This window comes from Moschus berezovskii, chromosome 4 (genome assembly GCF_049115385.1).
Source record: "Moschus berezovskii isolate FMDL1 chromosome 4, NW_MosBer_1.0, whole genome shotgun sequence".
Classification (NCBI taxonomy): domain Eukaryota; kingdom Metazoa; phylum Chordata; class Mammalia; order Artiodactyla; family Moschidae; genus Moschus; species Moschus berezovskii.
Window position 1 is genome coordinate 95,459,573 of NC_142463.1, and position 12,462 is coordinate 95,472,034.

The window sequence follows — 12,462 nt, forward strand, 5'->3', positions numbered from 1 at the left end:
CCAGGGAAGTCCCTGGGCCATTACTACAGTGTCTCCACTGGTGTTCTGTGCATTTTCCACTGCTGCCAAATCATCTTTCAAAAATCACACCACTCAACCTTAAAAAACACTTCAGTGGTGCCCATCACCTGTAGGAAAAAGTTAAAGCTCCTTAGTACTGCATACCTGGTCTCTATCAACCCACAGACCTCATTTCTGGCGCTCCCTAGGTTGTATCTTCTGTCCTCACAATAACCAATTGCTTTTAGCATATATATTCCAATATAATGTGAATTTACACTGAAAAGTTTCTGGCTCATTTAAAATATATAAAATTTAATTAAGATGAAATAACCCAAATTTTATTTACCAACTTAATTTAGCTGCTGCTACTGCTAAGTCACTTCAGTCGTGTCCGACTCTGTGCGACCCCATAGATGGAAGCCCACCAGGCTCCCCCGTCCCTGGGATTCTCCAGGCAAGAACACTGGAGTGGGTTGCCATTTCCTTCTCCAATGTGTGAAAGTAAAAAGTGAAAGTCGCTCAGTCGTGTCCGACCCTTAGCGACCCCATGGACTACAGCGTACCAGGCTCCTCCATCCATGGGATTCTCTAGGCAATAGTACTGGAGTGGCTTGCCATTGCCTTCTCCGTAATTTAGCTATGTATCATAAATATTGATTTATAAATTTTCATTCTCACATATCATAATCTCAAAGGAAAATTTCAAAAGTTAAAAATATGACTCTTGTACCTATATAGAATGAACCCCTTGCCAATGATTTTATTTTAATTGATGAAAGAACCCATAGGATGGTAAAGCTGGTTCCAAGAGCATTTGACAAACTGGTTATTTCTAGGGGGGAAAAAAAAAGATTGCTAGGTTAGATGTAAAACAAGTTAATGTTTTACAGGGCAATGAAATAATATATTATTATCTTTCCTATTAAACATAATTATTTACATCTCTACCAAGCAAAAATCTACAAATTTACATGTAACTGCACAGTATCTTGGAGAAGGAAATGGCAACCCACTTCAGTATTCTTGCCTGGTAAATCCCATGGACAGAGGAGCCTGGTGGGCTACAGTCCACGGGGTTACATAGAGTCAAATTCATAGCAAACAGCCAGGTCAAATACAGGTAAATTTTCCTACTGAATTAAATAATTAAATAATTCTGGGGATAGGTTTGTTGAATAATGCTCATTATTACATTGAAAGAACATATAGTCCTCTTCTTGCTTTCATATTATTTCTAAATGCAGGATAATTTTCCTTAACAATAGAAGTTTGTTTTTTTTTAATCAAAACACAAACACTTCACATTAGTCTTCTTTATCAGTGTTTTGGCACCACAATAGTCACTTCTTCAGTCACCTAACAAAGTTTTCCAGAACATAACATTTTATGTTTTCTCAGATAAAGCATTCTTGAAATCTCGGTAGTTTCAAAAGAGAATAGATATATTAAATAACTATCAACATGGTAGAACAGTATTTCAGTTCTGTAGATGTTAAAATGTTGAGTAACTACTAAAATAATAACAATAACAGTGCAATCTGTAGCTCCCAAAAGTAGCAGAGAGAAGGATCATATAAAAATGTCTTTAAGATTCCAACAGATGGCCAGGAAGTAAAAAGAAAGAAGATGGTAAACATAAAACAGGAAATAGTAGAAACGAATCCAAATATATTATTCACAATAAATATACATAGATTTAACTTACCTGTTAAAAGACAAAGATTACAAAATTGTATAAACAAACATTTAAAAAGCTTTCCTTTCATAAACATGTCTGCTGCTGCTGCTAAGTTGCTTCAGTCGTGTCAGACTCTGTGCAACCCCCAGATGGCAGCCCAGACTCCCCCATCCCTGGGATTCTCCAGGCAAGAACACTGGAGTGGCATGGAAGTGAAAAGTGAAGGTGAAGCTGCTCAGTTGTGTCTGACTCTTAGCGACCCCATGGACTGCAGTTTACCAGGCTCCTCCATCCATGGGATTTTCCAGGCATGAGTACTGGAGTGGGGTGCCATTGCCTTCTCCAAATATAACAAAACTGAAAATATGAAATAAATAAAAGGATTACAAGGAAAATAACAACAAAAACCTGATATAGCAATATTAACACTAAACAAAACAAAATTTAAGACAAAAAGCATTAAAAGTAAAAAGAGCTATTTTATCATGATTTAACAGGAATGATTCAATTGGTACTTTTATAAACTTTCACAAATAAAAAGACAACTTGATAAAAACTCAAAAATGATAATCTCCAGGTCACAAGAAAATTCAAATGATTTCCAAGATTTCAGATCATCTTCATACACAAAGCACTTAAATTAGTAATCAATAGAAAGATGGTTAAAAAAGAGCAACAACCTTTAACTGGAAACTAAAGAAATGTGAACTAACAAATAGCTCATTGGTTAGAGAGGACATTACAATGTCATGGGATATTTAAAACTGAAGACAATAAAAGCACCACACGACAAAGTTGTGGGATAGAGCAAAGAAGTACTGAGAGAGAAATGCTTAAGTCTTATGTATAATTATTCTTATAAAAGGAAAATTGTAATAAAAAAGCTAAACTTTCAAGTCACATAGGTAGTAAAAGAATTATAGACTAGGAAAAATAAGTAACAAAAATAATTCACATAACCCATAAAACAGAAAACAAAGACATAAATTTTTAAAAATCACAAAATAAAAACTGGTTCTTCAGAAAATAATAAAGTAGACAAACTTCTAGCAAGACCCATAAGAAAAGGACAATAAAAATGAGTAATGAAAAAACAGGGTATAAATACAGCTAGAGCATAATTTAAAACCCCATGAAAACAAGATGAACAAGTTTATTCCAAAAACAATAGAAAAAGTAGATAAAACAGTCACACTTCTAGAAAAAACTAAATGTGATTCAAAAACAAAAGTCCAAAAAATATGTGACAAAAATTTCTCTGTATCTTTAGCCATTTCTGTAATAAAGAGGCTCCCCCTGCAAAACAAGCCAAGCCTACATGGCTTGAAGAGTTTTACCAAACACTTGCAACTCATTTTACTAGGCTACGATAATCTTCTAGCCAAACCTAGACAAGAACAGTAACAAGAAAATTATAGGCCTATGTCACTCTCTTATGTGTAAAATTCTACATAAAGCATTAGGTAGTCACCTTTTCTGTTCAATATCGTATTGGGTGGCATGGCCTGCAGAGTGGAATATTATGCAGTTGTTAAAACCAACCTAGGGAGGTGGAGAAATGAGGGGACTTAAACCAGGTGACCAGTGTCTCTAGGTCCTGCTGCATTTTTCTCCATTGCCAGCCTTTCAAACTGCTGTTTATCCTTCAAACATTTTAGCAGCCATCACGTCCTGTCCCACAAATTAAACTTTCATATTTTTTACCTCGTGCCTATTTACATAACCAAATGTATCTCAGGGTTTTGCAAGAAATTTGGTTACCTGTGGCCTGACCACATAGCTAGCAGGGAGCAGGAGGAAAGAAATGTTAAACAGCACTCTTCTCCGAAGGATCTAGAACCCATTTCCACTTCCTGTCTTTAAACGATTTGTACAAAAGGACAAATTTTACCAGCGGTCACCGGGTCTCCCAACCGTCACTGAGCCCCGGAGCCCCCGAGGCGGGGGGCGGGCAGGCCGTGGCTTAGACGAGGAGGCTGCCCTTCGCTTTACTTCTCCATCAGAGAGGATGCCTACACCGGAACCCACTTCCTCTTTCCTCAGTTAAGCCGCTTGAACCTCCGCTTTAACCCACCCTGTCAGAAGGCGATCTTTAACGGAAAGCCCAGGGGCCCGGGAACCCGGCACCCCGCCCCAGCCTCGCGGGCTCACGCGGCCCCGGCCCCGCCCGCGCCCGCGCGCCGCGCGCCCGCCCCGCCCGCGCTCCACGCCGCTCCCCGCTGCCCGCGGGCTGGGCCGAGCGGGAGCCTGGCGCACCGGGCCACGCCGGGGCGCGGGTGGCGGAGGGCGGGCCGGGGCCGCGGCCGGGCTCCGGCTGGGCACGCCATGGAGGTGGAGGAGGCGTTCCAGGCGGTGGGCGAGATGGGCATCTACCAGATGTACCTGTGCTTCCTGCTGGCCGTGCTGCTGCAGGTGAGTGTCCCGCAGCTCCCACCGCTCCCTCTTCCTGGCCACCCAGCTTGGGGCGAGGCGTACCCGCCCCCCCATTCCCCAGAGCCCGGCCCGGATGCCAGGGCTCTGCAAACCCCCAGGTGTGGCGAGCCTCCCCCGCCTCCACCTCCACCCCGCGCGAGGGCGGCGTTGGCTAGGCGCCACGCTTTGGCCTGCGCCCGGGAAAGCCAAGGTCGCTGGCCGGCCTGTCAAGCTTTGTCCCCGCCCAAGCCTCGGATCCTCGCCCCGTAGGCACCCTTCTCCCCTCACCTGCAGCAGGGAAGGAATGTGTGGGGAATGAATACTTAATCTGGCGAACTGGTTAGTAAGAGATGCAAAATCCCCTTGTTAGCTGGAATACGCTGTGACTACGGAAAGGGAATTTCTAACCTGTGGCGCTGTCCCCTTGAAATCTTGAACAGAGAGGGCCCTGATCACCCGCTGACCAGATGGCCCATCCTTTAGCTCTGATGTCGACTTACTATCTTTTCCTAGATTTGAGGGGGCTTCCTGTTCCAGGGGCTTTCAATGCTTTGGGTTTCTTTCTTTCTGGTTTAAGTTCTGCTGGGTCATTCTGCCCAGAGCCACTTTGGGCTTGACACTATTTTAAGTTCATAGTACCATCTACAACGGGTGGTGTTAAAGGGAATCTGTTCTTCCTGGTACAGAATTCTCCCAGACTGCCTGCGCACCCCATCCTAGAAATGTGAGTTCTGTATGCTCAGTTCAGTTCACTTCAGTCGCTCAGTCATGACCGACTCTTTGCGACCCCAGAAATGTGAGTTTGTATGCTCAAGGTCACTACAAACACACTTTCCCATGCAAAAGTTACTTTTCCTTTGCTTTTTAAATGGCCCATTTGACATTAATTACTGCTTTTATTCTAGTGGCATTTTATTCATAGATCCTTTTTAGTATCTACTATGAGTCGGCCATTTTAGTTTTTCCTTCATTCAGCATATATTTAGTGAGTGCCTACTGTGTGCTTAGCAGAGTCTGCAATGTTTATAAATCGAAGTCTCTTTCCTGTGAAGTGTGCATTCTTGTGGCCATGGGGTGAAGCAGTGTGTGCTAAGTTGCTTCAGTCGCGTCCCACTCTTTGCCACCCCCATGAACTGTAGCCCGCCAGACACCTCTGTCCATGAGATTTTCCTGGCAAGAATACTGAAGTGGGTTCCCATGCCCTCCTCCAGGGCATCTTCCCCACCCAGAGATTGAACCCTCTTCTTTCATGTCTCCCACAGAAGGCAGGAAGTTAAATAATTACAATTAACCTGTGATGGTTAATTGAATTAGTTATTCTGAGGTAAGGACAGGGTGGTCATGGATATAAGTACCAGTCCACCATTTGCTTAAACCTTGCATAAGTCAACTGCTCAACAGGAAGATTGGGAGGGTTAGAGGTGAGGATTGACTAAGTGATTCTCTTTTCCACTAAAATGTTTGAAAGTTCAGTTGATTTCATCATCAGGCAGTAGAACCATCTACATGGTGCATTCACAGATTAAGTCAATTCTTTCTCTAGCAAAGCAAGTTCTCAGTTCACAAATATGCAATTTTCTGAAGTTCCTTTAGGTGTGTTGTTTTACTTTCAAATGCAGTTTACTGTGGAGAAAAAGTGTTTGTGCTAAATCATAGAAGAGTATTTAATGCCAAAAACAGAATTGTAAGCATGATGCCTGATGGGTGCTTATTGGGTTGGCCAAAAAGCTTGCTCAGGTTTTTCATAGCATCTTACGGAAAAACCCACTATAATATTTTTTCTTTGAGAAAATTCTTTTCCTGTTCTAACCAAGAATTTCAGGAACATGACTCCCTCTCTGAGTAACCTTACCTCCGCATCCCTGCACTCTACCTCCTGTGTCATTATCTTCTCACCTGACTAGCCAGGTATTCACTGACCTTGAATAACTTTGTCTTGAGTGGAGGGTGGTACTAAAAAGGCTACTGTTCTGTGTTCAGGACCTGTTAAATTTCCACCACTTACCTTTTTGGGGGGGATTCCCTGGTGGCTCAGACAGTAAAGAGTCTGCCTGCAATGCAGGAGACCTGGGTTCAGTCCCTGGGTCAAGAAGATCCCCTGGAGAAGGAAATGGCAACCCACTCCAGTTTTCTTGCCTGGAAAAACCCGTGGACAGAGGAGCCTTGTAGACTCAGTCCACGGGGGTCGCAGAGTCAGACGCGACTGAGCAAATTCACTTTAACCTTTTTTTTTAATGGTTGACTCAGGTGGTTAGAATTTGGTACCAGAGTGATCTAAGCATGGTCAGCATTCATCATAGAAGAACTAGCTCTTAGAGCATTAGGCATGAGTACCTGTTTATCTTGTGGGTATGGGCTGGGAAGGTACCCTATAGCTGTGCTGATCCCAAAAGAGATTAGATGCCCATCCAAGCAGAAGTGAATTCTTCACAGCTGTTACCTGTCTGTGAGGACTTAACTACCCCATAGAGCTGTATCATCCAAGTGGTCCTAGGGTCACTCACAGCTATCCTGGATATGAGAGTGGAGCTCCCCAGAACCCATTCTACCAAGTCTACTTGGTAGATTTGATGATTTGGACTAGGGGAGCTGGCCTGCAGAGTGTGAGAACTGGAGAGCCCCATAACACAGTTGTAATGTGATGCTTTCATCATTCACGTGGGGGTCGCTTTCTCTACCAGAGGAAAAAGTAGCCATTTTTAGAGTTGATTGGCTTTAATGGAAAGAGGTTGATGGCTTGTCTGCTTTTAAAACTGAAGCCCTTGTCCTACGGTGCTCAACAAGGGTACAGACCAATGGTTTAGCAGCCCTGCCCGAGACGGGGAGTCCTGTACATTAAGACTGCACATTGTGGACTGCCAGGGAGATGGACTGTGCTGGAGGCGGGGAGAGGACCACTGCCTCAGCAGGAGTCTTTCTACGTCTGTGGTTTGGTGATGACCAGCTCCATCCAAGAAACACCAAGCTAGAGGGACAAAGATGGAAACCTTTCAGATCCTTTTGCATTTTCTTCTTTCTAGGATCATTTTAAACAAACAAACAAAAAAAAAGAACTCCCTGTACTTCAAACAGATCCAAGTTAAAACTGACAGGACAAAACCAAATTATAAGCCACCTCTAAAGGTCTTTCAGTTCAGTTCAGTCGCTCAGTTGCATTCGACTCTTTGCGACCCCATGAATCACAGCACGCCAGGCCTCCCTGTCTATCACCAACTCCCAGAGTTCACTCAAACTCATGTCCATCGAATCGGTGATGCCATCCAGCCATCTCATTCTCTGTCGTCCCCTTCTCCTCCTGCCCCCAATCCCTCCCAGCATCAGAGTCTTTTCCAGTGAGTCAACTCGTCGCATGAGGTGGCCAAAGTATTGGAGTTTCAGCTTCAGCATCAGTCCTTCCAATGAACACCCATGATTGATCTCCTTTAGAATGGACTGGTTGGATCTCCTTGCAGTCCAAGGGACTCTCAAGAGTCTTCTCCAGCACCACAGTTCAAAAGCATCAATTCTTCGGCCGTCAGCTTTCTTCACAGTCCAAATCTCACATCCATACATGACCACTGGAAAAACCATAGCCTTGACTAGATGGACCTTTGTTGGCAAAGTAATGTCTCTGCTTTTTAATGTGCTATCTAGGTTGGTCATAACTTTCATTCCAAGGAGTAAGCGTCTTTTAATTTCATGGCTGCAATCAGCATCTGCAGTGATTTTGGAGCCCCCAAAAATAAAGTCTGACACTGTTTCCACTGTTTCTCTATTTCCCTTGAAGTGATGGGACCAGATGCCATGATGTTTGTTTTCTGAATGTTGAGCTTCAAGCCAACTTTTTTACTCTCCTCTTTCACTTTCATCAAGAGGCTTTTGAGTTCCTCTTCACTTTCTGCCATAAGGGTAGTGTCATCTGCGTATCTGAGGTTATTGATATTTCTCCCAGCAATCTTGATTCCAGCTTGTGCTTCTTCCAGCCCAGTGTTCCTCATGATGTACTCTGCATATAAGTTAAATAAGCAGGGTGACAATATACAACTGTGGAAAATTCTTCACGAAATGGGAATACCAGACCACCTGACCTGCCTCTTGAGAAACCTGTATGCAGGTCAGGAAGCAACAGTTAGAACTGGACATGGAACAACAGACTGGTTCCAAATAGGAAAAGGAGTACATCAAGGTTGTATATTGTCACCCTGCTTATTTAACTTCTATGCAGAGTACATCATGAGAAACGCTGGGCTGGAAGAAGCACAAGCTGGAATCAAGATTGCCGGGAGAAATATCAATAACCTCAGATACGCAGATGACACCACCCTTATTAACTGTTTTCTTAGATTGTAGATATCATCATGTAACTCCTCAAACATTTTCTCAATATCCAATTTCCTTTGGCTTAGAGACCTACCTTCACTTGCTTTGCAAACACAATCTTTGGACTCTCCATGCTGCTGCTGCTGCTAAGTCGCTTCAGTCGTGTCCGACTCTGTGCGACCCCATAGACTACAGCCCACCAGGCTCCCCCGTCCCTGAGATTCTCCAGGCAAGAACACTGGAGTGGGTTGCCATTTCCTCCTCCAATGCATGAAAGTGAAAAGGGAAAGTGAATTGCTCAGTTGTGTCCAACTCTTAGCAACTCCATGGACTTCAGCCCACCAGGCTCCTCCGTCCATGGGATTTTCCAGGCAAGAGTACTGGAGTGAGTTGCCATTGCCTTCTCCTGGAATCCCCATAGTGGTCAACTATCCAATACATAGGGAATAAATGCAGATTTTGTAGATTTCTTATCATCATGATGGGATCACATACCCTGATAATAAGGATACTTGGTTTTAGTGTCTCCTGCATTGCAGATGGAGTCTTTACCCTCTGAGCCATCGGGGAAGCCCACTTTTTCATAAGCAGAAATCTAGAGGAGAAAAATTGCCTTCTGTGAAACTAGTCATGTTATAAACAAGCAATAAGATTTCTAATTTTTTAGCTAGAAAAATTCTTACCCACCCCCAAAATATACATACCCTCCTTTTTGTGTGCTCAGTCGGGTCCAACTCCTTGTGACCCCATAGACTGTAACCCGCCAGGCTCCTCTGTCCATGGGATTTTCCCAGCAAGAATACTTGAGTGGGTTGCCACTTCCTCCTCCAGGGGATCTTCCCAACCCAAGCTGCATCTCTTACATCTCCTGTATTGGCAGCTGGATTCTTTACCACTGTGCCATATAGGAAACCTTGCCCTCCTTTGGGTAGGAGGTAAATATTTGTAATATTAAAATATAAATAATTCTATTTACTTTATTACCATTTCTATTTTCTAGTCGTGATTCAAAATTAATGCTGTCATCACTGTTTTGTGTTTGCGTGTGCTTATTTGCCAGACCATTTGGAGGAAAGTTGGAATACAAATCTTTGCTTCTTGATCCCTTTGGGCATAAAGTGGAAAAGGACCCTACTTCTTTGTTCTGAGTCACAGATTTCAGCTCCCTCATTTTGCTCAGGATTATGAGTCATAGGTTGTGGTATAATTTGCACAGATTTTAAAACATCCATTAATTAACAGGAACATGTAACCTGTAATAAGCCTTCGTTTCACCTGCCGAGTTGAGATGCTGCTGTGAACCTCAGCTTGAGATACAGTACTCTGGTGTTTTGGAGTGCATTATTTTTATATAAACTCTTAACAACCTCAATGATACTTTTCAGCTCCTGGAACTGCCAGTATTTTCATATTGTTCATGCAATAAATATCTTTCTATGGTGCTTTAGGAAGTGGAATGACTGAGCAGATATTTTGCAGAAGAGGAAACTATAATAGTCAACACATAAGAAGATGTCTACCTTCAGTGGCATCTGGGACAGGCGTATTAGAATAACTATGAAATATGAGTTCACACTTATTAGGTTAGCAAACATTTAGTAATCTAACAATACAAGTGTGATGAAAATGAGAAATAGAAAGTATCCCACTTAGAGAACAATTTGGCACTGTCTAGTAAAATTACAACCAGCATTGGACTCCTTGGTATATGTGTGATAATATCTCCTGAGCTTCTGCACAAGCAGATACGTGTAGGATGTTTATTGTGGCACTGTTTGTAATGATAAAAACTAGTAACCACCTAAATGATTGGTGGCTCAGAGGGTAGAGCATCTGCCTGCAATGTGGGAGACCCGGGTTCAACCCCTTAGTCGGGAAGATCCCCTGGAGAAGGAAATGGCAACCCACTCCAGTATTCTTGCCTGGAGAATCCCATGGACAGAGGAGCCTAGTAGGCTACGGGCCATGGGGTCACAAAGAGTTGGACACGACTGAGCGACTTCACTTTCTTTCTTTTCTTTCTAAATGATTCCCCAAAAGGAACTGGATAATTAAAATGTAATATAAATTTGGTAGAATAAAACAGTTAAAATGAACACACTAGGTCTACACACAGCCACATGGATGAATCTTTCAAAGCACAATGTGAAATGAAAAAAGACAGTGTGATATATACCATGTGAAACATACTCTCATAACAAATTTTTAAAAATTAGGAAACAATACTGTATGTGGCTTATGGATGTATATGAACAATGTAGAAGCATAAACATGAAGTAGAAAGATTGACACACAGTTCCTTCCCTCTTGGGAAGGAAGGGAGGGGATGGGGGAAGGGATGGATTCAAAGGAGACGTCCTCTATTTCTGTAATACGTATTATTAGAATCTAAGACAAATATGATAAATTGCCACTAGTTAATTGTGGTGGTGGGTTCATGAATCATTTTTATTTGTTCTGCTTTTCTGTGTTAAATATTTTTTTAAAAAATTAAAATGGTAAAAGAAGATCTTCATACCTTGGAGAGGATGCTACAATATGAGAATAACAATTCACTTTTATTTCTCTTCCTTTAACCCATTATGACTGTGAGTTGTGGTCATTTACTACTCAGGAGTGGGGCTTCCCCTGTGGCTCAGTGGTAAAAAGAGTCTGCCTGCAGTGCAGGAGACCCAAGTTCAATCCCTGAGTCAGGAAGATCCTTTGGGGGAGGGCATGGCAACCCACTCCAGTATTCTTACCTAAGGAATCCCATGACAGAGGAGCCTAGTGGGCTATAATCCATAGGGTCACAAAATAGTCTGATGTAACTAAAGCAACTGAGCAAAAAGTAATTACTGAGGAGGAAGAGTGGGTTTTGTTTGGGATGCTTTATTGAACCTTGTGTAGAACATCATCCCATCTCATGGCTCCTACCTGCTAGTATTTATCTTTATGTCCCTTCTCCCCAGGAGATTCATAGGAAGACTGCCTTTCCATGAGGTGTCACTGAGGTGGATAGCTTATGGTTCGAACCTCTCAACCATAAGTGAGTGATACAGTCCACGTCATAAACCTTAGTGAAGACCTTATTGGACTGCAATCACTAAGACTGTCCCTTAGGCCCCATGGAATTCTCACCACCACCTGGCGTTCAGCCATGATGAGAACCTGTGGCATTAGTTAGAGCTTTTGTCAGGACTCCCAAGATGTGGGACCATCTGCCAGAGATCTCTGCTAGTCTGAGCCAGTTTTATGCCACACTTACCCTCAAATTTAGTTCTGCCTGCTTTGAGACAATGGCTGAGAGCTTGGATGATAGTCTGGGGAACTTTGCCTGGTGTTCCTTCCATCAGTTTAGGTGAATGGGTGACTGTAGGTCAAGGAGACCATAGTTAACTCTTGTCCCCGGCATGATCTCAGGAAAACTGTTGTCTACAGACAGACACTGCCCCCTGGTGTAAAGCAGAGGAAGCTGCAGATTATCAGACCCTCCTGTTGCCATTTGGGGAGGATATGGAGATACCAGGAGGGCCCCAGAAGGTGTGAAAGTGAAAGTTGCTCAGTCTCGTTCTACTTTTTGCTACCCCATGGACTACAAAGTCCATGGAATTCTCCAGGCCAGAATGCTGGAATGGGCAGCCTTTCCCTTCTCCAGGGTATCTTCCAAATACAGGGATCGAACCCAGGTCTCCTGCATTGCAGACAGATTCTTTACCAGCTGAGACACAAGGGAAGCCCAAGAATACTGGAGTGGGTAGCCTGTCCCTTCTCCAGGGGAACTTCCCAAGGGAGCGCCTTAGAGCCTGGAAGGTCTCAAGAGCTAGGATGCAACTTGGGATCAACTGACATCATTGTAGCACCCAAGCCCCCAGCAGCATGCTGGCCAGGGCCACTTGCAGCTGATTGATACATGTCCTAAGAGAAGGTATTACACTCTAAGACAGCACAGAAAAGCCATTTAAACTATGAAGCCAGGCAATGTGAATATGACAGTATAAACACTAGACTCGAAGGCTGTGACACTGCTGAGAGGTGGCTAAGTCAACTCATGCCGTTGAGCCCTCAGTTTTCTTTGTGCTCTTGGGAAT

The 12,462-nt window shown here is 43.3% G+C and overlaps 1 protein-coding gene across 4 annotated transcripts in view; it reads left to right on the forward strand.

Annotated features, from left to right (window-relative positions):
• Positions 1 to 12,462, forward strand: part of SLC22A15 (solute carrier family 22 member 15) — a 119,592-nt gene that overhangs the window by 11,958 nt on the left and 95,172 nt on the right. For 3 of the 4 annotated variants that reach the window (XR_016037261.1, XM_055402724.2, XM_088835612.1), the window contains exon 1: positions 3,895 to 4,093. The exons of the other annotated variant lie outside the window; for it this stretch is intronic. Coding sequence is in view for 2 of the 3 variants with exons in the window: in XM_055402724.2 (XP_055258699.1) it covers positions 4,007 to 4,093 (87 nt within the window). In the remaining variant the exon portion in view is untranslated. Of the gene's footprint in view, positions 1 to 3,894; positions 4,094 to 12,462 lie in introns of those variants that run through there. 4 annotated transcript variants of the gene reach the window in all.